This window comes from Penicillium waksmanii, assembly GCF_028829765.1.
Source record: "Penicillium waksmanii strain IBT 27052 chromosome Unknown utg000004l:1.0-5674109.0:1.0-5678898.0, whole genome shotgun sequence".
Taxonomy (NCBI): Eukaryota; Fungi; Ascomycota; class Eurotiomycetes; order Eurotiales; family Aspergillaceae; genus Penicillium; species Penicillium waksmanii.
This window is the reverse complement of record NW_026643251.1, coordinates 3,411,254-3,438,986: the sequence shown is the minus strand read 5'-3', so window position 1 is coordinate 3,438,986 and position 27,733 is coordinate 3,411,254. Positions and strand designations below refer to the sequence as shown.

General features: G+C 52.1%; 10 protein-coding genes across 10 annotated transcripts; 2 read left to right on the top strand and 8 right to left on the bottom strand.

Moving 5' to 3' along the window:
- Positions 1-620: 620 nt before the first annotated feature.
- On the bottom strand, positions 621-1,631 carry N7481_004085 (dihydrodipicolinate synthase family protein; the record flags this gene model as incomplete). The annotated part of the gene is made up of 1 exon (XM_057263304.1): positions 621-1,631. The coding sequence occupies one exon, from the start codon at positions 1,629-1,631 to the stop codon at positions 621-623; it is 1,011 nt and encodes a 336-aa protein (XP_057124965.1).
- A 736-nt stretch (positions 1,632-2,367) lies between these two features.
- N7481_004084 (Gfo/Idh/MocA family protein) lies at positions 2,368-3,866 on the top strand (the record flags this gene model as incomplete). Its single annotated transcript, XM_057263303.1, has 5 exons — positions 2,368-2,391; positions 2,447-2,609; positions 2,675-3,373; positions 3,434-3,524; positions 3,602-3,866. 5 exons carry the CDS (start codon positions 2,368-2,370, stop codon positions 3,864-3,866), a joined length of 1,242 nt encoding a protein of 413 aa, XP_057124964.1.
- A 293-nt stretch (positions 3,867-4,159) lies between these two features.
- Positions 4,160-6,262, bottom strand: N7481_004083 (putative PHD finger domain protein; the record flags this gene model as incomplete). Its single annotated transcript, XM_057263302.1, has 3 exons — positions 4,160-4,297; positions 4,369-4,919; positions 4,942-6,262. 3 exons carry the CDS (start codon positions 6,260-6,262, stop codon positions 4,160-4,162), a joined length of 2,010 nt encoding a protein of 669 aa, XP_057124963.1.
- Positions 6,263-6,664: 402 nt separating this feature from the next.
- Positions 6,665-7,816, bottom strand: N7481_004082 (putative transcription regulator PAB1642; the record flags this gene model as incomplete). Its single annotated transcript, XM_057263301.1, has 1 exon — positions 6,665-7,816. The coding sequence occupies one exon, from the start codon at positions 7,814-7,816 to the stop codon at positions 6,665-6,667; it is 1,152 nt and encodes a 383-aa protein (XP_057124962.1).
- A 456-nt stretch (positions 7,817-8,272) lies between these two features.
- Positions 8,273-10,036, bottom strand: N7481_004081 (uncharacterized protein; the record flags this gene model as incomplete). Its single annotated transcript, XM_057263300.1, has 4 exons — positions 8,273-8,592; positions 8,714-9,477; positions 9,541-9,809; positions 9,836-10,036. 4 exons carry the CDS (start codon positions 10,034-10,036, stop codon positions 8,273-8,275), a joined length of 1,554 nt encoding a protein of 517 aa, XP_057124961.1.
- An 817-nt stretch (positions 10,037-10,853) lies between these two features.
- Positions 10,854-13,170, bottom strand: N7481_004080 (putative forkhead transcription factor Fkh1/2; the record flags this gene model as incomplete). The annotated part of the gene is given in 4 exon segments (XM_057263299.1): positions 10,854-10,920; positions 10,990-11,202; positions 11,214-12,961; positions 13,057-13,170. The coding sequence occupies 4 exon segments, from the start codon at positions 13,168-13,170 to the stop codon at positions 10,854-10,856; spliced, it is 2,142 nt and encodes a 713-aa protein (XP_057124960.1).
- A 1,846-nt stretch (positions 13,171-15,016) lies between these two features.
- On the bottom strand, positions 15,017-17,176 carry pacC (putative C2H2 transcription factor PacC; the record flags this gene model as incomplete). Its single annotated transcript, XM_057263298.1, has 3 exons — positions 15,017-16,440; positions 16,562-16,850; positions 16,934-17,176. The coding sequence occupies 3 exons, from the start codon at positions 17,174-17,176 to the stop codon at positions 15,017-15,019; spliced, it is 1,956 nt and encodes a 651-aa protein (XP_057124959.1).
- A 1,420-nt stretch (positions 17,177-18,596) lies between these two features.
- On the bottom strand, positions 18,597-19,679 carry N7481_004078 (oxidoreductase, 2OG-Fe(II) oxygenase family; the record flags this gene model as incomplete). Its single annotated transcript, XM_057263297.1, has 3 exons — positions 18,597-18,875; positions 18,913-19,253; positions 19,298-19,679. 3 exons carry the CDS (start codon positions 19,677-19,679, stop codon positions 18,597-18,599), a joined length of 1,002 nt encoding a protein of 333 aa, XP_057124958.1.
- A 629-nt stretch (positions 19,680-20,308) lies between these two features.
- On the bottom strand, positions 20,309-23,637 carry N7481_004077 (putative C6 transcription factor (Mut3); the record flags this gene model as incomplete). The annotated part of the gene is made up of 4 exons (XM_057263296.1): positions 20,309-21,376; positions 21,434-21,818; positions 21,886-22,497; positions 22,565-23,637. The coding sequence occupies 4 exons, from the start codon at positions 23,635-23,637 to the stop codon at positions 20,309-20,311; spliced, it is 3,138 nt and encodes a 1,045-aa protein (XP_057124957.1).
- A 2,404-nt stretch (positions 23,638-26,041) lies between these two features.
- N7481_004076 (sugar porter family MFS transporter) lies at positions 26,042-27,691 on the top strand (the record flags this gene model as incomplete). Its single annotated transcript, XM_057263295.1, has 2 exons — positions 26,042-26,216; positions 26,289-27,691. The coding sequence occupies 2 exons, from the start codon at positions 26,042-26,044 to the stop codon at positions 27,689-27,691; spliced, it is 1,578 nt and encodes a 525-aa protein (XP_057124956.1).
- Between the last annotated feature and the right edge of the window lie 42 nt (positions 27,692-27,733).

The window sequence follows — 27,733 nt, the reverse complement described above, 5'->3', positions numbered from 1 at the left end:
GTCTCCACTAGATAACAAAACGGGTCATTTCCCGGAACAGTAATGCACCGAGGTATTGATCCAGAATGAAATGTCTATATTATTGTCATTGTAGTAGGTATACGAGCAAGAAAAAAGCAGAAAACCAAGTCCTGCTTTGCGTGGGGGGATCTTGAGTCTCTTCTTCTTCTTTTTTCGTTCTTGATCAGATGGAACTAGTATTCAACGGGCGGTAGTAGATGGTTGAAGGCGGCCTGGGCTCGCAACAACTCCGAATTATGAGTTTTTCCGCCTATCACCTTCGCGGAACAACCATTGGAATACTACGCCAGTCCCAGAAAAGCAGACAAGATGGACCATCATTTTGAGAGACATTTGATTTCTTTGTATGGAGCACAATATGGCTGTTTCAATGTTAGTTTACTCCGTACAGCACAAATCTGCACTCATTGGACAGATGGAATAGACTTGGGGACCCTCAGGGAATCGGACCCATTTATCGGGTACTTTCCTAATCGGGATCTAGCGATCGGGTATTCGATTGGTTTTCAGTCATAATAATATGTATAGTATGCGATTCATGTACAGCGTTGATAATCCTATGTGCGTCTTAATTTACTTTGAACTTTTCTCCCTGGCCATTATGCGACATCCTTCAGAGAGAGCTCCACATCCAATGCGCCCTTGATCTTGTCTGCAAGAGCCTTGGCCTGGTCATCGCTGAGACGACCAAGCGGGCGGCGGGGGTATCCACCATATCCGTAATAAGACTGGATGGCAGACTTGGTGCCGGGGATAGCAGCCTTGGTCAGAACCCAATCCGCAGCACTGAGTTGCTGCTGAGCCTCAATGGCCTCGGCCAAACGGCCCTCGGACCAGAGAGTGAAGATACGCACGCAGAGACGGGGAATGACATTGGCACCACCGGCCAGAATGGCAGTTCCGCCAGAGACGAGAGTCTGCAAAGTGAAGTCGGCGATACCACCGAAAGCAATGTAGGGGTGCTTCGCATCAGGCTTGGAAACAGTTGGTGCGGGGCGATTGGCATTAGCCAGTGGAGATGCGGGGGTGACTGCGCCCAGGGCATTGGCAACGCGGGTGAGCTTGCCAGTGTTGGCACAGGTGAACTTGGTGCCAACAACGTTGGGGTGCTCAGAGATGCGAATGATGAGGTCAGAGTCCATGTCAATACCGGCCACGGCGCCAGGGTAGTTGTACAGGATCAGAGGAATAGGCGAGCCGTCGGCGACGGATGTGAAGTACTCATAAATGGTCTCGTCGTTGCCAACGGCACCGCGGTAGTAGCTGGGAGGCACAATGAGAGCGTACTCGCCGCCTGCAGCAGCGACCTCCTTGCACAGATCAATGGTACCGCGAATACTGTTTTCGCTGGCACCGGCGATGACGGGCACGTTCTGAAATCCGGCCTCGTCGAGAGCAGAGCGAGTCTCGCGAGTCACAGTGGCACGCTCCTCGCGGGTCAGATGCACGGCTTCACCGTTTGAGCCCATGGTCACCAGGCCGACAAGCCCAGCCTTGGCCAAGCGGACGGCGTGGCGGCGGATTGTAGGAACATCAAGGTCTTCGGTGTTGGGGTTGAAGAAGGTCATGGTCGGCGCATAAACGCCGGGGCGGAGTGGAGTCGGCGACATGATTATGGTGATGCTACAGCACGGTTAGTTGCTTGGATTCGGATGTTGAACAGGTAGGTACATACGTATGAGGGTTTTGGGTATATTTGAAGATGGAAAATGTCAAGACTCAAAAGAGGAGAAGGGAAAAGTCAAGAGCCTGCCCTCTTTTTAAGGAAGCGCACTCATGGTTGCACTCCAAACAGTCCTCCTATGCATTCCCCACGTCGGGGAATCCTCCGAGAGCCTGTGAATGGCGGAGGAATAAATCCCACCAATAGCCGACAAGGGGCAGAATGTGGGGGTGGTACACTTTGGCATTTGCTGAGCTGTGGAGGCGGCATTGGCGATGGAGGGGCAGCGGATGCGACTCGGGGATTCATTGCTGCGTGAACCGAGTTGGATTGGCCCTGGAGAAAGAATACATATTTGAATTGCATTCTCTATCTATACGCACTATATTATATTATATTATATTATATTATATTATATTATATTATATCATATACTATACTAATAACTATTATTACTACTATATAGAAATAGCATATCTAATGCACCCCGCAATAGATCGGCTATTGACTGCCCCAGCATGACGTTTGGAGGGGCTTTCAAACGCCGGAAGAATTACGTCCAGCAACGAAAGTCCCCCCATTGCCCCAGCTTTCTTCTTTTTATTCCTCTCTCCTCCCAATTTTCTCTCTTGTCTTGTCTTGTCTCTCATTTCTATTATCGTAATTGACAAATACTGTTCATCATGGCTCCTCCAAGTGTATTGATGGTAAGCTCCGTCGTACCCTTCACCTATACAGCATCAGCTCACAGAACTCCACTAGGTCGGCACTGGCGAGTACACCACTGGCTTCGTCGGCGGTGGTGCCTCGGGCTCGGACAAGAAGGTTGGCGTCGTGGGCCTCACATTGTTCGACTTGCGCCGCCGCGGTAAGGTCGGTGACTTGAGCATGGTCGGCGTGTCGGGCAAGAAATTCCCTGGCATTCGTAAGTCAAACAGAGAGAGGCAACGAGGGGAACTTGGATGTGAGAGGCTAACTAGAAGAATCTAGGTGATCACCTGCACCGCAATATCTCCCAGGTTTACAATGGCCTCGACACTTCCTTCGCCTCTTTCCCTGCCGACGACCAGACCGACCCCGACGCCTACAAGTCGGCAATTGACGCCCTGCCCAAGGGCTCTGCCATCACAATCTTCACCCCAGACTCAACACACTACCCAATTGCCCTGTACGCTATTGAGCGCGGACACCACGTCCTGATCACCAAGCCCGCCACCCAGCGATTGGGGGATCACCTGGCATTGGTAGAAGCCGCGCGCAAGCACGGCGTCTTCGTCTTCGTCGAGCACCATAAGCGCTTCGACCCAGCCTACTCGGATGCTCGCGCTAAGGCGAAGAACCTAGGCGACTTCAACTATTTCTACAGCTACATGAGCCAACCGAAGAGTCAGCTGGAGACCTTCAAGGCATGGGCTGGTCGGGACTCAGATATCTCGTACTATCTCAACTCGCACCACATTGATATCAATGAGAGCATGGTGCCCGACTATAAGCCTGTTCGTGTCACAGCTACTGCATCTCAGGGAACTGCTGCTTCCCTAGGCTGTGTTCCTGAAACCGAGGATACTATCACCCTATTGGTAGAGTGGCGACGCAAGGATGACCCTGCTAAGATTGCGACGGGTGTGTACACGGCCAGCTGGACGGCGCCGCAGAATGCGGGTGTGCACTCCAACCAGTACTTCCACTGTACGTATTTTTTTTGGTTTCTTTGTCGAATTTTGATCCGATACTAATCTTGTGAAATAGATATGGCGGCCAATGGTGAGGTTCGCGTCAACCAGGCTAAGCGAGGCTACGATGTGACTGGCGATGACCAGGGTTTGATCTGGGTGAACCCGTAAGTCACGCATAATCCCTTTGATGAACTGAAGTCCATACGGATAAAACAACTTACTAACACTATCTCGAAACTAGCTTCTACATGAAGTATGCTCCCGACGAGGAAGGTAACTTTGGTGGCCAGACTGGCTACGGCTACATTAGCTTTGAGAAGTTCATTGATGCCGTGACGGGCGTCAACGAGGGTCGTTTGACACTCGACCAGCTGGACGCTCGCCCTCTGCCTACCTTGAAGAACACCATTGCCACCACTGCCATCTTAGATGCCGGTCGCAAGTCGCTGGACGAGAGGCGGCCGGTTGAGATCGTGTCAGAGGGCGACAAGTGGGAACTGAAGTAAATGATGCAAAGTATTATTATATAGTTGTACAGAATGTGAAACGAACCAGATCTTGAGCAAAGAAATAAAATAACTCCTATGAATAAGAGATACCTGTAGAGCTAAAAGTAACATGGGGGAATCATCGAAATATTGTAGATGTCAGATTCGCTGGCTAAAAAAAAGCTCGATTGTTCCCCTGCTGTGATAACGCCGAAACCGACAAACTCCTTACCTGCTAGCAGACCGAATTCCAATAATTGCAGAGAATCTCTCGTGGTATCATGCAAGTACTTCCATCTCTAAAGTCTCATTTATCGCCTTCCGCCTTTGACGATGCCATCCTGGCCTTTGTGGAATCTCACCCGGCATTCAGGACAGTACCATTTCGCGGTACGAGAGGGAACCTCTGAAAGGCCGACGCAGTCGAGATGGAACCATTCGCGGTCACACTGCGCATGATATTAGTATCACGGAAAGAATAACAGAAAAAAAGAAGAAGTGGGGAACGGGAAAGACATACATCTGGGTTCTCGCAACAAATCATAGTACCGAAGCTCACGTCGCCGCATAGACAATAACGAGGCTCATTGGAATCTATTTCTTCTAGGACTCCATCTTCATCGACACGGGTCTCCTGGGATTTTCCAGTACTGATACGTTTCTTGCCTGGCTTGGCCTTGCGACGACCGTAACTAACGGCCGCACCACCATCTTGACCGGTGGAAACAGGGCCAGGAGCGGGCCGCTTGCGCCGTCGGACTGGAGCAGGAACACTTGGCGCGTGAGACGGCTCTCGAACAGGTGTTTTTCGGGCCGGGGTGGCACTCTTAATGCGGAAATCTCGCCCGCCGACTGTAGCACTGGCAGAGAATCCTCCCAGAGCTCCAAGTTCGATGGAAGCGGCGGCAGATCGTCTCGACGTGGGTCGTGTAACGGGAGGAGTTGGCGTACCAGCAGGCTGGACAATCGACCGTATTGATCGTCGTGAGCCAGTTGGGGATGGCGGAGGTGGAGATGCCTTTTCTTCAACCGCGGGGGGATTCTCGGGTCGAAATCGGGGCGATGGGAGCACTAGTTCCATCTGCCGATCCACCGGTAGCGGCTCCCCGACTGGATCGGCGGCGTGACGAGCTAGACTTTGACGATACCTTCACCGGTAAAGGCACGGGAGTGGGATCTATGGCGACTTCTTCTTCTGCCTCCACTCGGTCTTCAATGGCCTCCTCAGCCGCAATCTCATCTCGCTTTCTCTTCCGCGAGGACCGACTTGCTGGAGTCGCTTGGACGGGGCTGGGAATAGGCTTGATTGGTGTCTCTCCATTGAGCAAGGCTTCTCGTGCCATCATCTCGCGCTTCAATTTCTTGGCTTCGTTCAGCTTCATACCACGGTTGCTGAGCTTTGTCTCCTCGGCATCCTTCACCATTTCCTCATGACGAGTTTCCTCCAGGTTATCGCAGTCGATGAATTCAGACCCGGCCTCAATCGCGGCGGTCTTAGCAACGCGATAGGCTTCCCAGCCACGGCCAGAAAGGGCAAGCTCGCGGTGTATCATAACCTCGCTGGGCTGCCACACGGCGTTCTTCTTCATCTTCTTCCTCAATTTGGTCATCTCCCATTCCGTCAGTCGCAGCCATGGCAAATCCTGACTGCCAACCTTTGCATCTGCTGGGGGTGGTTTGAGAAGCGCGAGAGCATTGCTTGTGGAAAATCCATTGCCGGAACTTGGTCGTCGTGCCTTCTCCCTCTCCTTCTTCGGTGGTTTGGCGGGCTTGCGTGAAGGTTGCGGTTCGGCATCAGCATCGGAATGTTCGGTACTATCGATGGGGGAATCCGGGTTGAAGTTGGCCAAATGTTCCGCTGTAAGTCCCGGGCGGCGCGATCTTGACTTCTGATTGCTACTGCGCTTGCGATTGTCCAGCCGGAGAGTGATTCGTGTTGTGGACGCATTTTCTTTCTTGCGGGAACGTTTGGGTGTAGGCTCTGGAGGAGGAGTCGGTTCTTCAGAGGGAGGTCTAGGGAGCGCATCGAGCTTCTGACGGATACAGCTCAAGCGGTCGAAGTGGCGATCAACGACATCGTAAAGGCGGCAAGATTCAGCATAGGAGGATTCGCGAGCATTGATGGCACGGTCGAGTTGTAGAGATATATGCTTGCGCATTTCAATGGCGCTAGGACGCTCGTCAGACGCGGCATCAGGGAGGCGACCGTAGCTCTTGCTGAGGTCGTGTACGGATTGCGCCGATTCGAGATAGCGTTCATCCAAGCCGCGAATGAGGGTGAGGGAACGGATGATGTCGGCGGGGAGGTATTCGGTATAGTCAATGTAATCAGTGACAGTGGCTTGGGCATCTGGATCAAAAGGTCCATCCAAGATAACCCCGCCGCTGTGGTCTGTTTCGTCGGTCATGGGCATCTTGCGGGTCAGGAGACGCGTCTACCAAAGTCCACGCAGATACGCCAGGGAAATGACGGGAACTCTTGAAAGACGGTGAACTGGATGAGAGCACACCCTTTATGCCACAGTCATGAAACGAAAAACAAAGGCAAAGGCGGCGATGCGACAGCCGCAACTCTAGCCGTACGTGCCAGTGCCAGTGCCAAACATGCGGGCGATCGTTGTTCCGCAGTAACGTCACGTGTGTCCCAAAGAGGTAATCTGCTTAGAACTGCCTGGTGTTGTCGTATGTAGATCATCCAATATATTTATGATTGTAGAAAATGTAAGCTTCTGCATATTTGAAAGACCTTCACTTGCCCGCATACATAATTTCTACTCTATTCTATTCTATTCCTTTTTGGGGGGAGGATATCCACCTCACTCCAAAGTCGGCCAAAACCGCTCCTCTAACCAAACCACTTGCCTCCACCACTCCAAACATCTCCGGCGCATCGCCTCCGCCTCCTCCACGCCCTTCGTCTGCTCAGCCATACTATCCAAAACATCACCAATGCGACCGACAAAGCCTTCAAACTCCTTACTAGACCAATTAGGAATAAACTTATCCCTCAACGAACCTCCATCCGCATCATCCTCTGCAGGACCCTCTCTCCCCTGCAAAAATGTCGCCGCATATTTCCAAGACCGGAGATAACACACCTCAGTCGCCCAGAGAACAGCCATTCCCTCCATAACCGACACCCCCGAGCTTGCCGAAGACATAAACATATCAATATAAGCACGCGTGATCGTCGTCGGCCCAAAGTAAACCGTACCACCAGGCTCCACAGGCGCCACAGACGAAGGGTATCCTGGAGTGGGCTGCGGACCAGACTCGCATTTCGAAGATGTTGTCGGCATCTGCGCCGCACCCGCATCCTCCTTCGAAGGCTGCTGAGAAAGCGGGTAACACGTTTGACTCCTATCCTGCATCTGACACTCACCCTGCGCATTGCATAGGCGATGCAGATCCGGTTCATAAGTCGTAGTCAGACCAGGCGGCTGAACCTCGTCTTCGAATTCGCCGCTCTGCAACGCCGCCGCAGAATACCCTTTACCCTGACACGCCGACCCCGTGAACCCGGGACACGAGCCCGAGCCCATGGTAGAAATGCCCGCGGACGTCGCAATACTGCCGCTCTTTGTAAGACCCGCGCCGCATTCTTCCGAGGCAATGGCCGTTAGATCGAGGTTGTATTCTGCAGCGGTGGCTTCAAAGAATTGGAGCTCTGTGCGGATATTTACGAGGGCGTCGATGAGGACGTTGACGGCTTGGGCGTCTGTGGATTGCGGAAGGTTAGGGTTGGGATTGTAGGCTTCGGCGGGGAGTCGAATTTTCGCGAGCAGGAAGCCGATGAAGCGGATATAGGATTGTGCGTAGAGTCTATCCTGTGAGAGCCATTGGGAGAGAGTGCTTTTTGGGAGGGTGCCTTGGCCTGCGGAGGCGAGGAATGGGTGTGTTGTGGCGCGCTTGAAGGATTTCGGAGTGCTGGCGAGGAGCCAGGAAGTGAGAGGGCTTTGACTGGTCATTTTAAGAACGGGAGCTTGGTCAATTGGTGTCAGGCAATTGATTGCTTCGCGGGGGATGGGGGGATTTCTTTTTGGAGGGGTCGAAAGAAAGATACGAGGAGCTGAGGTGGGGGCGCGGGATGCCCGTCAAATCGATGTGCTTAGTATGGCGTCAGTACCAAGGTAGCCCCAAGTGTTTATTGGGTGAGCATAAAGGATTATCCTGATCCACTATTTTGGCACTATGTACTTCAATTGGGATATACCTATTGATTCGAAAGCAAACCGGGGGGGGGGGGGGTAGATTGAACTAATTGACTATCAAGTAATCTACACATTCCATAAAACAAGGCTTAGAGCCGGTCGTGGGGAAAAAGTATAAAGCAGTAATAATAAAAAACCTTTCCGTCAAGACTTCCATTGAATGTAATTCCATACCTGTTCCACATCACCAGTTCTTCCGCGCCGTGACACGATTCAGATGTTTGAACCCGGGGGCGACTCCTTGGCCACAGCGGCTTTGTGTTCTCCTGCTGCCTCTAAAGCAATAATAATCAATGCCACCATGGTATACCGTGCATCATTTCCACCATTGTGTAAGTCCCGTGTCCAGGTACTCAGACCAGCCATCATATTCTCTAATGAGGTTAGTTGGGCATCGTTTCGCAAGCCCTGGTAGAGTGAGGCAGTATCAAGCGTCTCTTCGAAGATGGCCTCGGGCCCGTTGAACAAGATCTTCCTGAAAGACTCACTTCCGGCGGAGGCAAGTTGTTCGAGGTCTTGTTTGGTATTGTGGCCTAGGTAAATAAGGTTGCGTTTCTTTGATTTCGGAGAACGGTCGATTGGACTGCCATCGTACGGCGGCGAGAAAAAAATCGTCTATCCTCTTCCCGAGATTTGCGAAATCAATAAACTCACTCTTGCCGTAGTTGAAATTGTTCGGGCAACCCGAGCAAAAGTCCTTGTTTATGTGGAACCGGTACTCCGATACACGCAAATGATGCGATCGAATCTTGCTCATCCACTTTGTACCATGGAGTCCCGGATGGTGACCCCGTAGCTCCTGTGTGTCCAGAATCGAGATGCCTATTTCCGTCACATGAGTTGCGTTTCTTTCTTTCCACTCGACATCCACGCTGAAAAAGATCGGTCCATCTGGATACACCCATGGGGCAGGGCTGTCCACGTCTACCGGTGAGATGCTTATCCCGATTCCTGCACCTGTGGGTCGTAGTCCGAAATACTGCTGGAGGCGATCTATGCATTCAGCCCCCGCACGTGCGTATTCCAGTACGTTGAGTCGCTTCTTCTTCCCCTTCTTCCCCTTGCGTCCCAAATTCTTCTCTGCGTAAAGGGCATCGCCGATCTTCGCTTCAAGGTCTTTCAGTACCGCCGGTTGGTGACTGGACATCCAATCCGCCCAAGAGCCCGTGATTCTGCGAGACTTGTCGATTACAAGCCCCTCCATTGTCTTGAGTGAGCTTGAAACCCCTAGAAGCGTAGGCCTGGGGAAATCCGAATCGTCAAATTGAAGAAAGAAACCCTCACCCTTGTCTTCCGTTATAGCCACTTCGCATGACAGGGACGTGTTGACCTCTTGCAGGTAGTCGTATGCCTCTTTCAGAGGCACCAAAAGTAGCAGCCTTTTGCCGCGACATCCCGGTGGAAGTGAAAGATAATGGCTAGTGAATACTGCAGTTAGAACCGGTTTCAATATCTGGATACTTGGGTCAGCAACAACTTACAGCGTCCAGGTTCTGTCAAAGAGGGTTTTTGTTTCAAAGAACTTGGCGAGAGCTTTGTTACGGGCTTCATCATCAAAAAACTTGTGGGGAATGTTTCTCAACGCAAGTACCGGACAATAAGATGAGGCGAGATCGATGGTCTTTGGAAAGATTCCTTGAGCGGAGCACCATGAAGGGCTGTTGTCCGGTGAGCTTGCGATTGCCTCTTCCTGTGTCCATTCAATCCATTGGTTAGCTCTCGTATTTTGGCCCTTGGGAATTTTCCGGACCTAGGAAGAATTGTTAGTTAGCTTACGTATCCCTTGCTCAATTGAGATCCAGCAAGGATTGGCTCGAGAGTGCTCACCTTAGTTTCTTCGTCTTGGAGACCCGGTGCGGAAACTTTCTTTCTGGCCTTCATTCTCGTGCTGATTTGAGTGTTCACATGTTGAAGGTCCTCATCGCCCTGTAGCAAGAGATTCAGTCGATTGAATTTCTCGTCCATAGCCTTATCCATGGTGGGAAAGTGAAGAGAGAAAAACGGGTTGGATGGGTTGAAGATGGAGAGAGGAGAGGAAGCAGGCCGAGGAAGTAAACATCAAAAAAGTAAAACTCGTTGAATTTCCGAGAAAGTGTGAAAATTTGAAAGTTAGGAAGTTGCGTTTTCATTTTTTTCGGATCGATAGTTCCTTCCCTGCGTGTTACATATGAGCTCAACGTGGCAGGAAGGCACGACTAACTCGAGTATTCGTAGGTACCGAGGGAGGAGGGTCATTTTGTAAGGTAAGCCTTCAGGATGGAGCCTTCCCGATTGGTGAATCTAATCTCAACTAGAATCGATCTCGCCTTTTTTGGTACTAGTGAAGCCTAAATGCCCCTGTCCCTGCTATGGGACCGGTGGGTCCACTAGGCAACCTCCAAGGCGATCATCAGGGTATACATACCTAATTACTTGTGCATCGTACGAGATCGGGAAAGTATTGTCTTTTTGCAAGCTAATTGCATTGTATGGATGTATCATACATTGATGGCTTTGACCCATGAATACAGAGCCATCGAGTCCAGGATGGCATACACATAAAAACTAAATGACAAGCAAACCGAGATAATAAGAATCCAACAAATTAACAAATGCCCATACCTCAAATCGGAACTCCTTTCTTTGCTCCGTGTCGTTGAACAAGAAACAAAAATGAGATTGTAAAGGGAAAAGAAAATCAAAAGATAACAATACCAAAAAAAATAAAGCCAGCCAACGCCAGTGCATGCGAAGCGCAACAGCAAGAAATACAATCTGTTTCAAACATGTTGTACATCATAAGTGGTAAATGGTCCTAGGTAGCAGTGGCCCTGGCAGCATTGCTCAGCTGTCGATGATAAGAGCCAATGGGTTGGAAGCCCCTGTATATATAGTTAGCCTCTGTTCAATGATTTCAAAGGGAGACCTAGGTCGCGAGGAGAGAACCATACCGAGCAAGATCGAAACCACCTGTATCCTCTTCATCCTCTTCTTCCATACGATCCTCTTTGTGTGCCCCACTAGGGTTTATATCTGGACCATCTGACTGCAGAGGGGGGTAGCGTGCGGCTCGATCCGAGACCGTTAGATGTTCCCGGCTTGCTCGGGCTAACCAGATTAGGCGGGGGCGGGCTGCTGCTCGGAAAGCCCCCAATGATGCGATCCTCGGGTTCACCCTTCAGAGGACTCATGTCCGGGACAGGGCGTGCCGGTGTGCTGCCAATGTCGGCGAATTTCCAAAATTGAGCCGGCGAGCTCATTGGCATAAACTTCGACGGAATCTGCGCCGTGCTGGGGGGGTGGCAGACGGGGCTGCTGGCGCTGTGGGGCAGGCGTGATCATAGACGAAGGACCGTCATCATAATACGATGAGGACAGGACTGGCGGGGAGCCAGCTGCATTATCCGACAGTCCGTAGGCACGGCTCAGGTTATTGCTGCTGTTCTGCGCTTGGCTAGAGTTGACGGTGCTGTGATTGCGAGCTGGTAAGGGGGATGGCTCGTCGTAATCCCGCGGATTCATATGTCGCAATGGGTGGTCGGAGCCAACACCACGCCCGGCCCGAGAGCCTCGTTCTGGAGTATAAGCTTCCACTGGAGCTACCGGGAAGGAACTGAAGCCAGGCGAAGAGACAGGCGGAGATTTCTTGGCCGTCGCCGAAAATGATGTATCTAGTTTAGAGACATGGGTGCCGCGTGCCGAAGATGGGGGCTCTTTCGTCGCGGGAGACGATGGCGCGGAGGACTGGGGGCCACCCTTGCGCATCTGCTTTTTGCGGTACTCTTCGCGGTGCTCCGCGGCAATCTGCCATTTCATGCCTTTGCCTGGTTCATCCGTTCGACGCGGTACCTTTTGGAATGCCTTATTGAGTGACAGGTTGTGGCGGATGGAGTTTTGCCAACCGCTTTGGGAGTGACGATAAAAGGCGTATTTGTCCATGATCCAGTTATAAATGCTGTTCAAGGTGAGCTTCTCTTCCTCGCTAGAGAAGATGGCCTGCGCAATAAGTGTAGCATAGCTATACGGCGGCTTCAGATCCTTCGCCGCATCCTTGCTATAGTCGATCTCTTCAGTGCTCTCCATCATCATACCTCGGTTGTAAAGCGGAGATTGCTTGGTCGTGCGCTGACCGTCAGTTCCAGGCGAACGCGGAGGGGGCGTCACCTGTCGCTGGCGGAGGTTGGGAGCAGGAGCCAGCGAAGGGCCGCCAGAAGATGATGGCCGCGCGGGTTCGGTGGCCTGTGAGACCTGTGGGTGAGCGTGCTGCGAAGCGTCCCATGCGACGGAAGCAGGGTCCGGTTCCTGGCCACTGGCGATGCGCTGGGCGCGCTCAATGAAGCTGGGGTGAACGTTGGGGTCGTCGCCTGGTGTAACAAACATCATCTGAGAGTTGGCGACTTCTATAATATCACCACAGTGAAGAACAGCGTCGGCTCCACGTTTGAGGATTCCATTGTTCAGTCGGACACCGTTGCGGCCATTGACCCGGATATGCCAGGCGGGCGCCTGCTCCCCATCATAAAAGATCTCAGCATGCAGGCGCGAAACGAATTTGCTCGGGCCTAGGTCGACATGCACATCGGGGAGCGCACGAGCGGCAATCGTAACGGGGCTAGACTGCTCTGTAGACTTCTGTTCGCGATCGGGTTCGCGGCCAATATTGACATGTAGAGTTTTGACGTAGTAGGTCCAGTTGCGGCCAGCGATTTTGGCGTAGGCCTCGATACTTTGTTTGTTCTCGGTCTTTTGATTGGAGTGGTCGCGCGAGACGCGGATTTCTTGCGGTGGCGTGTTCAAGTAGGAGATCACTAGGTCGGTCACATCCTGGTGCGTGAACTGGTCATGGTCACCAACTGAGTCTTCGGCATCGTCGCCGGACTCCGCCTTCACGGCACTTCGAGGCGGGGAGGTTCGACGATCAACCTGTAAACAATGGGATTCTATTTTAGCCTTCTGATTCTCGCGCACGGGGCGATTCGGTTTCGGACCAAACGACCGTAGTGGACTTTCGAACTAACCTTGCGCTTCTTTGCGGACGGGCGAGTGGGCGACGAGTCTGGTGCTTCCACATCGGACGTTTCCTGCAGTTGAATTTCCTTGCGCCGCGCGCGACGGCGGTTTGAGAGAGGCATTTTGGATGTCGGTCCAGCGGATCGGGTTTGATTTGGAGTATCAACAGATCGGCGCAATGATGGGCGCAGAAATCGAATTTTCTTCGCGAATGTGGGCAATCAAGCCGAGGCGTCGAGGAGATGCGCACGCACTAGTGAGGAGAGACGCGGGGGGGGAGTGGTAAATGAGGAGAGAGGAGAGGGAGTCCACAATGAATGAACCCAGGGAGTGAGTAAGAGGCGACAAGGCGAAAGAAAAACACAACAAGAGGGATCAACTTTGGATCGGGATTCAACGGTCGCCCCAGTCTCGGAGACACTCTCAGAGGCAGAACCAGAGAACGACGGCGTCAGACCCAAATAGATGGATTTGCCACCGGGACAAGAAAGCGGGAATGTGGAAAAAAAAGAGAGAAAAGACTAATGCCAAAAAATAAGAGCGGCAAAGCCAGACGAAAGGAAGAAACAAACAAGCCGAATCAAGACAAAGGCGATGACGCCGAAGTCGCAAAGTTGTGTGGCTGGATGTTGATTATCGATAATCCCTACGATCGACACGCGCGAGTCTGTTTGGCCTGACCGCCTTGTCGCGTGGGGAGCGTGTGTTCCTTTTTTTTTTTTTGATTTGCAACCACCAAAGCTACTGGATTATTGGGCCAGGAACATCGAGGAGAGGAGGGGAAAAGAAGAAAGTAAAAGAGGAAAGTGGAAAAGAGGATCCAGGAATAATAAAGAAGCCACCGAAGAATCAAAGTGAAAAGTGCGCCCAGTTTGACCGTAAACAGTGGTGGAGTCTGTCATAGGATGTATGATACAGTGATAAATGGCGGGGGTGGATGGGGGGAGATAGGGGAGATGGGTGTATTACAATTACGCATCATTACGTGCTCAGCGTGGGATTGAGGATGCTTCCGAGTGCAGAGTTGGGCAGACCGGTCCATTTCACATCCTACGCTGGAGGAGGGGCCGATGGGATCCAAGGGGGGCCATTCTGCAATCGATGACCATACTAGGTAGTACCTAGATGTCTTGAAGCTCCCTAGGTAATGGTTTGCCCTTGATCGTTATTTGTTTAGTTTACTACAGTATGGATACGAACTATATGGGGTTGATCACCATCGCCACATATCCTCTCCAATCTTCCCCATGATCTATAGATCCATTCCAATTCGCCCCTCCTCCCTCATACCTGGAAGTTTCACCTGACAAGCAATTCTCACATACCAGGGCCCCTCGATCTCAGATCTACCACCGAGCCTGCCCCATCTCCCGCCTGGGGTCGTTTGCGTCAGAGGGGTCCCGGATGCAGTTTAGCCTCGCCCGTTGGAATGTCGCGTTGCCTTATTGGGGCTTGACGTGTCGATCAAATATCGATACCCTCGCCAACTCCGGCGATGCAAAATCGTGAAATCAAGATTGAATCAAGATTGGAAATCTCCGATCCATGTAACCTTACAACTCTACTGAAGCTTAGGTAGACTTAACTCTGTCTGGGACAAGTGGATAGTGGACGCAAACATTACTGTAAATAAACAGCGTGTAGACGCAGTCCTATTCATACAGATGGAAACAGTTCTCGAAAAGGGGAGAGATCTCATGGATCCTACCCTAATGGTAGAAAAGAGAACAAAAGAGAGAATATAAATATAAAAATCACAGAGATGTTCCAAGCGATGGAAACTGTCAAAGTATAGATAGAAAAAAGGGGTCTTTGCGAGAGAGAAAGGCAAACATAAGAAACAAGCCTAGACAAGAATAACGGGAGAGAAGATCCCACCAAAGGATGAACTTGAAGAACCGAGTAGAGAAATGATAAATAGTCGTGACGGCGTTAAGAAATTGGGGAGAAGCGAAAGAAGCACACCACCTATGCCTCGCTGGGCATTTTAGCGTCTCCGTCCTCATCCAGCCCGCGCAGAGTCGGGTAGGAGACCGGCTCGTCTTCGGACTTGGTAGGCTCCTCTTTGGCAACTGCAGGAGAAGCCCGCGTGCTGGCAGTCTCAACACCCTCCATAGCGCTGGGTGCGGGAGAACCCGAGCCGCTGCGGGTCAAAGCCTCGGGGTCGAATTGGCCCTCCTCCAACAATTCGGAGACAAGACGACGAAGGTTCTCCAGAAGACGGACCTTTTCTACCCATGCGACATTGACATCTCGCTCAGCCACCTCGGTGGCTGCGCGGGCTGTGCGCTGGGCGGCCTCTTGGTCAGGATCTGGGGAACCACTGGACAGAGCAGGGTCAATCAAGCTCTCGGCGAACTGAGGGCTCTTCTTGGTAGGAGTACGGTCGCCGTCCTGAGGCTTGTTATCTTGCTCAGTGTCCATGCGATCCAGGCTCATTGCGCGTTCGGCAGGTCGCGCGCGCTGTAGGGTGCCTCCGGTGTAGCGGCGGCGGTCATCGTGCTCAAAGGCCCCGCTGAGGGTAGATGGAGGTGCCGCACTGGTGGCAGTTGGGTAGCCTGCAGTCATGTTATCCGCCATCGTCGCCGAGGGCAGACGAGGGTACATGCCCGCGCCGCTCTCATGGGGCGGAGAGACGCGGTGGGTCTGAGGCAGGGAGATTGGTGAGCGCTGCGATGTATAAGACTGGGCACTGGACGGCGGTGTCAGGGCGGGGGTTCCAGTCGAAGGAGAGTGGGCAGTGGCCATCATCGGAGCGGAAGTGGCCGCAGTGACATGGTGAGGTGGAAGCTGGCTTGGGGGCGAGTTAGTGGTGCGGTAGCTCATGCCGCCCTGGACGTAGTGAGCTCCGGGTTGAGCGACGCCAGCAGCAGCTACATTTTCATCACTTTCGTAGATGGTGTTCTGCATCTGCTCTAGGAATTGATCGATGTTGATCAAGTCACTCTTGGTCCGAACATTCGACATGGGAGGCAGGTGGTATCCAGGGGCATGGCCGCCACCGGGGCTGTAGCCACCGCCGCCGCCAGCAACGGGTACCGCAGCGGGCATGGGCTGGTACTCGGGCACGGGACCATTAAGAATGGGAAGCTGGAGTGCTTGGAGACCAAGTAGGCGTTGGCCCACGGCGGCATAAGAGTTGGGATCGAATTGGCGACGTTTCAAGTCACCAAAGAACTCGTTCAGAGCATCATATCCGCGCTTGCGATCGTACGACTGAGCACCCTCGTGACCTTGACTCAAGGCGTAGTAGACATTGCCATATGAGTGAGGGTTGGGAGCAGGAGGCGGTGCGTGAGCTGCTTGATAATACTGAGGGGCTCCGTGGGCGTATCCACCACCGGAGACAGCGTGAATTGGACTATCAAAATAAGGAGCCGCTGCAGCGTATCCTGAAAATTCTCGAAATCAGGTTAGCCAAAGCCCAGGGCCCAAAAAAGACGAGAGGTTAAAAGAGCGATTGACTCGCAAGACATGGGAAGATGGAAACAAAAGAACCAGGAAGAAACGAACCTTTGGGGTTCTGATTGAACATCATATCGTGGTGATGCTTCAGCCCAGGCTCGGGAGAGCGAATCTCCGAGTCGTCGGCATGAGTCTTGACATGTTTCTTCAGATCCTGGGGACGCTTGAAAGCTTTGCCACAGAAATCACACTTGTGCGGCTTAAGGGGCACATGCACACGAATGTGCGAGGTGATGTGGTCGCGCTTGACAGTCGTGGTGTTGCAGGTTCCCCATTGGCAGGTCAAGTTCAAGTTGTTGGTGCTCTTGCGACCGACATGGCGTTCACAAACGTGTTCCTGTCGCGGGGTAATGGTTAGGTTGGACTGGTTCAATCTGCGTTGCCATGGTCATCACGCGACATATCCTGAATATTGCTTACATAGAGTGACTCGGCTGTTGGGGACTTCTCGCTACAACCCACCCACTGGCAGGGCAGTTGCTCGCCTGCGCCGTTGAGCGAGTTGTTGACGGCAGCGGTCGCGGCGGCGGCGGTCGCAGTCACCGAGGCCGTCGACGGGGTGGTGACTTGCGGAACAGCGTGGGCAGCGGTGTCAGTAACGACAGGCGCTGGTGCTGCGGCAGTTTGGGAAGGTGATGTTTGAGAAAGAGTGTTGTCGGCCATGATGCCAAGAAATGGATCTTGTCGAGCTGGCGGGATGCCCAGGCACGACGTTTGTTAGGGGAGAGTAGTAGAACGAGAAAACCAGACACAAAGTTGGATATTCCCCAGCACAGTCCAATATGTGCGAGAGATTGAGTCCAGGCGAAAGGAAAAGAAGTTTTTCTTTTCTTTTGAGTTTCTTTCTTCTTAAATTCCAATAAATCCAAGCCAAAGACAGAGGAGATGGGAAAGTTGAAGTGTAGAAGGGAAGAGAGAATGAGAAAACTGGGGGAGAACTCCGCACGGGGGGGAATCACAAGGGAGGAAATAAAGAGCCGAGCCTTTGCCCAGAAAAAACCGCTTTGCTGGGCCGGGCGGAGGCATGGCAAAGGGACAAGACAAGACAAGACGACAAGACCGGGCCAAGACTCTGCGGGCCCAGAATCCCCGATGGCGTTTGGCTCAGGCTTTCTAACTGGTTGCCACTACCAGGTTTCCCCCTCTCTAACGAGGGGCTGTGCATTCCATGCTGCCTGTGGTCCCCCTGCAAAGTCAATACGAAGTTGTTCTCCGTACAGAACTCTGTACGCTTGTACGAGTACCCTATAGGAGGAATGACCCCAAGCGCTTGCCCCTCCAAATCTGGCAGCAATCCCGGTATATTCTACGGTGAGGGTAATTTAATTCCAAGTTCCTATCTCTCGGGCATCGATGGCCGATTGGATGGACCTATTAAAAGCCGGACCCCGTGAGCTCCGTACAGTTCCGGCTTTCGGTGGAATCCCCTCAATTCATTCGTCGAAATGTGGTGAAAGGAGTGAAAGAGTGGCGATGCTACAACCTGCCAAGAATCCTTAGCCATGGCGATGTTTCTTGGCAGCCAAGGTATTCCTCTTTGCCAATTCCCGCTCCGAGGCCCAAGAGTTGAGGGGTCTTGGTGTCTTGGTATCTTGGGATTTCTCGGCGTCACTCGTACTTGGCACTGGACTGACCACATTTTCTTTCATCCGGTATCTGGTTTTATGCGGTTGCCTGAATTTGAAGTGCATCATCCCTGGCTTGGGTGTTTGCCCCAGAAAGTGTGGTAGGTGAGATTGGTACTCCATAGATGAGGGGGCACAAAGGCGGCTAGTGAAGCAGGAAGCAGGAAGCAGCCAGTCGCCCTTCGCTTCTCCCATGTCTCCCCCCTGGTCGGGCATTCATTGATTGCTATGTCTCTCTATTGAATTGTACAGTCTATTCTATTTTGGAGGATCAAGTCAGCCAGTGTGACCCAAACACTGTGTGCACAGTGACACCGCACCACCCGGTCTTGGCCGGGGTAACCCCCTACACCAACGCCAACGCCAACTCCAACTCGACCCAAGCCTTCCAATCTCGTCAGCCCAGACTCCTCCGCCGAGTCCGCCGAATCTCTCAGCTCCGGGACTGCTGCTGCTCCTCATCCTCGTCTCCTCTTCGGAGGCTGATACCAACTCCAAATATTCAACCCAACCTTGGTCCCGGATGTGACGGGGTACGCAGCGTGCCAGGTCTCGGTATACCCAGTCCCATCGGCCCGAAGATTCTCCCAAAAGACCGCATTCCCCTTAATCGGCTTGACCGTGATTCCATCCTTCTTTGACCGCGCCAAGCGACCGTCCTCTCCTGTCCCTGTCCCGGCCCCTGGCCCCGACCCCCCTTCGCCCGTCGCGCCCGCCTGGGCCTCTTCTTCTCTCGTCTTCGCATTCCAGAAATCGGCACCATTGCTTTCCGACCGGCATCTGCAGACGCGGGAAGTTCGTTCCTCCGCCCTCACAGTCCGCACCCAGGTAGACCATGAAGGTACTGAGGCGGTCGCCGCCGCGCGCCAGCGACCCCGTCCAGTCATAATGATGCCGGTAATGGCCGGAAGCATTGTAGCGTTGCGCCCACATGCGCTCGATATACAGGTGTGGACGCCAGCCCTGGAATGCGCGGGCGCGCTCTTCGAGGCAGCGGACTGTATCGTCGCGGTCGAGTAGGGCTCGGTCGGAGAGGCGCTTGGTTGGGTCGACTCGTTCGGTTATACCGTCGTAGACGATGGAGGGGGTGTATTTGTTCAGACTGGACGAATTCTCTCCGTGTTAGCTAGTCCATTCCCATCCTTGGGATTTTCGTGACGTAGTATTGAGCTGGGGTAGCTTGGAAGGTAAGGAACGGGCTGGTCTTGCCTTATATCGACTAGATGGTCTGCTTCCTCGGCGCCGAGGAAGTTCTCAATGTATAAGATGAGTGGCGCCCGCGAGAGTAGATGCACCCGGTACCCTTCCGGCTCGCTGGCGCAATTGAGCGGGACGCCATCCTCTGGGCTGATGAAGCTGTCGTCTGTGATGTTGATTCCCGGGACTTCGTCGTCCCAGTGCCCAAATGCGTCGCTGGTTTCCCAGGGGTTGAAGGCGCCTGGGAAGAACTGTTGTAGGAGCGGGTTGAGGACGAAGATGTACACGGGCACGAGGTATATCAGCCACGAAATCACGGTTGACAACTTCGGCATCGACGCCATTTGGATCGTGGTAATGGGTTGTCTTGATATAATACCCTGGTGATAAATAAATAAAGAATGTATAGTATGGATTGGACAGCTAGTGATCCATGCGACCGCGGTGTCGTGCAGCCCGCGAGGTCGGAGGAGCGGATAGTAGCAGCCCTCTGTCGCTGCGTTTCCCTACTAGTATTACCGTAGGTGTTGCGGATTGGAGTGTCCAGCAGAAAGCTTGTCTGGCTGGGCCATGTCGTTCTTACAGAGTGTCAAGAGTCAAAAGTGTCGGCGCACTCGGGACCAGAAGTCTCTAAGTGGGTCTCTTGTCTGATCTAAACCGATCATGGTAGCCCGAGACAAGGAGATCGTCGAGCGTTCTACGGAGTATGTATCCAAGGTACGCTGAAGATAATCAGATCTAATCCGTGCCATTCTGCTAGAAGGTAAAATTATGATTCGGAGCATTCAAAGGTTATATCGAAGTCATCTACAGCGATCAAAGAATCGCATACTCGTTATCTCACAAAGATCACATAAAAATTATCAAAAGTCTCATTGCAAACAAGAAACGCCAGCCAGGTATACATATCCCGTTTTCTTTTTTTATTTCAACTTCCATCGTTATTGCATGTCATCATGAGGGAAAGACTAGCTCAGGAGCCTGCATTCATCCACTGAGTCCAGTCATCGTTAGGAGCCAAGTTGCCTGGGTTGTAGGCAGCATTGTTCCCGAAGAGATCGTCGAAGGATATTCCTTCCATTTTCAAGCCCATGGAATTCTCGTCCAGACCCATATTGAAATCTAGAATGCCGTTGCCGTTGCCGTTGCCATTGGGGGCCGGATTTTCTTGTGATTGGGAAGTCGGAGGCTGGGGTGCGATATTGCTCGGTTGGAAATTGTACCCTTGCCAAACGAAGTTCTGATTCGGAATGGAAACCAAATCCGGGCTGCTGAGAGCTTCGCTGGGCGACTGCACCTGCGAAATGGGCGAGTTCAGTCGCGAGGAGTTCATGGATTGAGTGTTGCTAGCCTGGAGGCGGTTAGGTACCGAAGATTTGATGCCACCGTGTGTTCCGACAGAGAAGCCAGGGAGGTTGCTGAAGCTATCAAAATTGGGCGACGGCATATTCGGGTCGCCTGGAGTACTAGGAGGTCTTCCTGCAGACTGATCGAAAGGGAAAGAAGGTTGGGGAATGCCTGCTCGGTCATGTCGGAAGTGGTCGTCTTCTAATGTTGACATCGGCTGCGTGGGATAAGCAAAGGGATCGTCGGACGGGAACATCATAGGCATGAGATCAGGGAGATTGTTCGGGTTGCTAAATTGCTGGGCCCATGCCAAGCTTGATGGATCTTGGTTGGAGAATGAGGAGCCAAGAGAGGTCGCGGAAACAGGCTCAGGTGTGGACATAGCTTCCGTTAACAATTCTGGCGAAGCAGCCATCCAGGCCGACTGAGTACCGCTCTCAGTGGGCCGGTTGTTGAACTGAGTAGTAGTGTCCATACTCTTCTGTCGACGGCTTGTCGGATTGAGTTTGGGGTTGTTTGACATCATTTGTGCCGGGAAAGTACTTGAACGATGAGGCAAAGTCATCTGCTCCGCTTTTATTTGGACAGGCTCGGCCTCAGCAGGAACACCGGAGGGGGCCGATCGCTTGAGGTTAACAGGGGTCTTAGAGCTCTGGCGGTTCTTCAACATCTCTGGTAAGGTCTTGAAGAGGCACTGCAGATTTCTAGTCAGTTGAGTGCATTGGATGTGCCGGGCAGGGGAAGTACATACGTTCAGACTCTGGGAGCACCTGTCTGCTGCCATGCTCTTCTTAGCTAGTCCAGCCAGCGTATTCTTGCCTTCCATGGCATCTTTAAGAACACCGTCCTTTGCCGTGGGCGAGTCAGGGTTCTCGAGAACGAAAAATATCAAGGAGAGAATGGCAAAGTATGTCGTGTACATCGTAAACCAGAATGAGCCGTTGAGTAGGGCCCTCTTATGCATTCCAGTCGTGATGTGAACGATGTTTCGGGACACACTGACACACGCCGCTGCACAAGCATATGATCGCTTGTCGACGCCACGCGCCTGTGACCCTCCAGAGACGTAGTGTAGGAATGGGCGATACATGACCATCTGCACATGCGCATAGCTGATTCGGAGCAGTTGGCGAATTCTGGGATATGAATTAATTATCTTTTCTCGACATTGGAAGTGGGAATTAAAACTAGAAGAGGACTGACCGTTCCAGTTGGGGTGACACCTCAGTGCCGGGCCGCAAAGCTGCTGGTAGCTCCTCCATCCAAGTCTGAAGATCGCGCTCAATTTCACGAATCTTAGAATGGCTGACCATGTACCGATGATTGGATTTTGAGCGATGGCGAGCATTCTTCACGGGGTAGATGTACTTGACTACCTTCAAAATGACATTGCATAGGCGTGTGTGCGCATTGCATCCTGCCATTAATGGAGTGTAATCGGAAGGCATTTGAAGGATGCCCTGGCTAGTGATGAAATCGCCATCAACTTCCAAAGGATATTCCTGGTCAATGTCATCCTCGCTCAACATCTGAGGGAGGCCTAGAAGGGTGCTGACGTAGACATCCATCTTGCGGACGACCCAGAAAATACGCTTTCGTAAGTCTCGCTCGATGGGGTTAAAATCGGCAGTCACTGCACGATGCAGACCCAAGCGTAGAGCTGAACGAAGTGCAATTCCGACGTAAGAGTAGCAAGTGCTCAGTTTAGCAGAAGACTGTAGGAAAAGAATCATGAAGCAAATGGCTTGTAGCGAGGTCAGATCACGGCAATCGGTGACTTCAAGCAACTGCCGACCTGCTTTGAAGAAGACAAAACTGAATATTGGTTAGCTAACCAGGACAGAGTGCATTTCCTCGAGTGTTATGAAGTGATTCTACATACCCTTGGCCAATGGCTCCTTCGTATCCAGCAAAATCCAGGGTGCCAGCCCCATCGTCAGAGAATAGGCACCCAACAGCCATTACAATGTACAGAAGTGGTATGAATGAGTTTTCTTCGTTGGTGTATTGTTCCGGGGGCGTCTCGTAGATGCGATCGAGGTTGGCAAAGAAAGAAGGCTCGTGCACGAACCGCATCAGTGAGCATGCATGGTCGATCGCATTGTGACACAGGCGGCGAGCTACTTCACGGTCTGGCAAATCGTTGGTTGGTGTAAATGCTGCATCCTGTGGTGACCCTGTTACGGACTTGGGACTCTCGAGTATCTGGGACATGCCGCGAGGCTGGGCAAGGGGGATATCGGCGCCGAGTTGTTTGCGCAGGCGTCGCGCGAAGATGATGCCGGAGGTATGTCCATGGTAATCCCAGTGTCCTTGATCGTCGCGGTCAAGGAAGCCTGAGTTGTCCACCATTGTCTCCAACAGCGATTCTTCCCCTCCTTCTTGCCCGGTCTCTGGAGGGGCGGTTGGGGCCGTCGGGGGCTTGGGTAGAGGGCCCGATGGTGTTTGCTTCTCTTTCTGGGCATTCTTCAATCGCTGCTCTGTCGCACGCATGTCCAGTTGAGGGTCATCAAGATTGATATCGGGGATTACACTTCGTAGAAGGGCTTCGGCCTTGTGCATACGTGCTTCGAGGGCTTCGACATATTGAGGGGCGGGGTTACGGCGGCGATTAGAGGGTTGGTCATAGGTACAATCTAACGAATGGAATGTTAGCCACGTGCGATACCGGTATGTAGCGGGGAAGCGGAGGGTTGAAGGGAATATCCCACCATAGCTATAAACTGTACAGTGGGTACAGGGCTGTTTGCCATCACATTTGATTTTCTTTCGACGGCACTCGTCACAAGCGCGACCTACTCGTCTGCGCTTCTGCATCGGCAAGGACTGAGAGCCAAGCTTGGAGTCCGAGGGGGACCCCTCATGCATGGAGCCCTGAGAGGGGTCGTCATCATTCAGATAGTCGTTCAGAGCGGGATCATCGTCCTCACTGTGAACGCCGGAGGTGGTGGCCATGGTGACGGAGGATGGGATTCATGTACAGAGTAAGGAGAACGGGCTTGGCGGGCGATCCGATATTTAGTGTGATCTGATCGATCGCCCTCCTTGCGGGAACATTAGAGAGAAAGATATAAAGTCAAAGTCAAAGATTTGGGTAATAGTGAGCAATACGACGAATGAAAGGCGGACTAAATGGTCGAGCTCACGGGCCTTTTCGATGATGAAATGATTGCGGCCGAAAGCGGTGGAGGAGGAGGAGGAGGAAGAAGAGAGGGGGGGGGGGATGGAGAGATGGAGAGGTGATCAAGTTAGGAAAAATAGAGACAGTTTTCTAGAAGGCTTCTTCTTTCTTTCCATCTAAAGGTACGAACTAGTAAATCGCGCCCTGCTACGTAACTGGGGCATTTGGGAGGGGGGCACTAGTCGGACCTTCGTTGTGTGCGAGTCCGAGTTCTGCGCACGTTCGACGAGGTATTTTTCGATCACCTCGGCTTTAAGTCCGATGTAGAATTTTCCGGGTCCCCACAAGGGTTTAAGTGCAAATTGAATCAACTCCGTACCAGTTCGGCGCCATCTGCTCGAAATGCCGAGGGGAATTGATGAGATGATCTGCCGAGTGATCTTCTTCAGGCCGATTAGGGCCCGAGTGGTACTAGCCAGTTGGTTTTTAGTTTGATGTGCACAAGTGGTGAGTTCCCAAGTTACGATATTAGTTATACTTCAAGTTCATCTGGCACGTCTTTGACCTGTAGATATGTAGCAACTGTCCCGTATACTTGTATACTTCCACTCCGGAGCTTTCTCCGGGATTTGAATCCTAACGGTCGCGTGTGATGTATGTAGGTGCCCCAATACCTGCATGCATCGGCGATGCGTTCTGGTTCGCCGAATGCTCTTTGGCGATTAATAATAGCCATGTCGGTGTTGACGTGGTGACCGAAATACGAAGTACGGAGGAGTATGCCAATCAAAGTGAGATCCACTGGGTATTAAGAGTCATAATTCCCCGAATTTGTATGTTCATAGGCATAGTGGCATAGTTCTGTACAGTAGGTCAACTGCAGACCCTCGAGGTGTTCAAGTTCCTCGTCGGTCGGGTATTAGCAGTCAAAAGATTAGCCCGTTCGTGATACCGAAACTTGAACATACTGAATATCCTTGAAATTCGGAATTCAATATTTCAGATCGAATGATGCCCAGGTGGTGTGTCATATTCATCATGCAGAAATTGGCCCAAGGGGAGATGTTTTCAAGTTATTATAGGGTAGTATTGGAGTACTAGTAAGTACTAGTAACTATCCCTCGCACGCCATGGATTCCACCTGGGCAAGGTTAGTATGAATTAGTTATATACTGTCACCCTCACGAGGAAGGTTCTGGCCGACACTACCTTTTGAACCTCGTTTCATGTCACCCTCAAGGTTCTTTTTCTTTCTCCGCTCCTGTCGCTGACGCTGACGCTGACACCTCCGATCATCACTCAAGCAGGACAGTGCAGATCCCCCAAGCACTAGCGAACCTATTACATTATAGTACTATTCCGTAACTAGTGATCCATGATGACTGAAAGCCAGACACGGCCTGCATAGTCCGCATCAGCTTGCTAGTGTACTACATAAGATGATAGTAGCACCGAGAGTGTACACCGCACTTCGAACACGCTGCCTACCATTCCGTACCTGTGACTCCTCTCCTCTCCTCTCTGCAATGCTTTCCCTTCCTGCATGATAGAAGCGTCGTCATGAAGGGATTCGACATACACCTAGGAGCTGATTCCCGCATATCCGCCCTGTGACGCGACCAGGAATGTCGGTCGTGAAACCACTGGCACATAGCTGGTCCATTTATTCTGTACCCTGTACCCAATAATTCGAAACAATTCCAGACTCAGCTGCCTTTTCGAGGCTAGCCTGCCAAATTTATCTCAGCCGAGCCCAGAAAAATAGATTTGGCCCCAGTGGGCTTGGTCTCGGCATTGGTAGATCGGAGGATGACTGGGTCCACGACAGAAAGGGTTACCGTCTGCGAGGGGAGCGATTAAGCTCATCGTCAGCCCTGCATATTGGTCCGTCAGCCCTGATTTTGAGCTCGAAGGGTCTCCTTTTCGCCTTCATTCCGTTTGATTCGCTTCTTCGCTTCTCGGCAGGCGGGTCCCTCACTTCCCGCATGGCTTTTTTCGCATTTTTTGCAAGTTTCGCGATCGCTTACCCCCCTTTGGCACGTCCCACTTCTTTCCCCAGGACAAGGACACCAGGGTGGATCGCCACATTCTATCGACGCGCTTGTCAATAAGCGTTAGCCATATATGGATCTTTTCGCTGTCTGTTCCGGAGCATCTTCGTCTCTCCAGTCTCTGTCTTTTGCCTCTGTCTTAGCCTACTACTTTGTTTCCAGCGATGCAGCTGTGCTGCAATGAATCATGGCTTTCATTCTTGTCACGCTCTGCTGCGTCTTCGCAGCTATCGGTTCGTTCTTATTTGGCTATGACTCTGGTGTGATATCTTCCAGTATCGAGCAAGATGCTTTTCTGGACCGATTTGGGTCTCCTGGCCTGTCCGATGCCGCTAGTGGCGGCATCATCTCTTCATACACTGGTATGGCTCTGCTTCGGTTCAAATTTTGCAACCTTTTCGAACCAGAGTCAGGTGGCTAATATTTATCTCTAGGCGGTGCAATTGTGGGATCATTGCTTGCCTCCTATATATCCGATAGCTGGGGCCGTAGAATGGTCATCTTTATCGGTGGACTACTCGCCACCCTCGGGGCTGCCCTTCAGGGAGGAGCCATCACCATCGCGATGCTCATCGCTGGCCGATTCATCGCCGGTTTCGCCATCGGTCTCATGTCAGCAACTATACCCGTATACTGCAGCGAGATTGCACCGCCCCATATCCGGGCTTCGCTCGCTAGCATGCAGCAGTGGATGATCGGTCTCGGAATCATGGTTGCCCAATGGGTTGGATACGGCTGCTCTCTACATACGAGTGCCTTCTCCTGGCGATTCCCCCTATCATTGCAGACGGCACCGGCTATTATTTTAACCTGCGGTGTCTGGTTTATTCCGGAATCTCCTCGCTGGCTCATCGAAACGGGCAAGGAGGGTGCGGGTCGCTCGGTATTGGCCCGTTTACATTTGAACCGCGATGCGACAAACAGCCAACTTGTTGAGCATGAACTGGCCCAAATACACGAGAGCGTCGCTTACGAGCATCAGTCTGTCGTCCGGTCTTGGCGTCATATCCTGTTCTCTAAGCAATGGCGCTGTCGGATCCTTCTGGCTTGCGGTTTGCAAGCATTCACTCAAACGTCTGGAACCAACGTAATTCAAAATTATGGACCTAGGATTTACAAAGCACTTGGCTTGTCTACATCAACCTCTCTGATGATCATCGGTGTCTGGGGCGCGCTGGCGTTGTTCTGGAATACCGTGTTCATGTTTTTCGTCGACAAGGTCGGTCGGCGCAAGCTACTCATCCCATCGCTAGTCGGCATGGGTGCAGTGATGTGCGTGGAAGCTACACTCGCCCGTTATGTTGACTTAAGCGACCCAAACGCCAATGAGGATACACTCCGTGCTGCGATTGCCATGTTCTTCGCCTTCTCATTATTCTTCACGTCCCTCGGTATCATATCATGGGTCTACCAATCCGAGATCTTCCCTACCTCCATCCGATCTCGAGGCTCATCAATCGCAACCGCCACAAATTGGAGCTTGAACTTAATTTTTGCCCAGTGCTCGCCAATCGCGTTGACAAATATGGGCTCCAATTATTTCTACGTCTTTGTAGGCTTCAACTGGGCTGCTGCTTTTGTCGTTTTCTTCTTCTACCCGGAAACAGCTGGGTATTCCCTTGAGGAGGTTGATGAGGCATTTTCCCGTCGGTATCAGACCGAGCAAGCAGAGGTCACTCTTACGACTTCCGCTAGCCCTGAAACTGTGGAATCACGTTCTCGGGTTAGGCATAAGGGGATGCATCCTCTATCTATGCACCCGACTCACAGCGGGAGCTGGAGTAGCATTGTTGGTTCATCTCCCAAGCTGTGGAGTAAAAAAATGGCGGATGTATAGCTCATCTACTATTAAATTTTCGAATGCATAAAGCTTTATTCT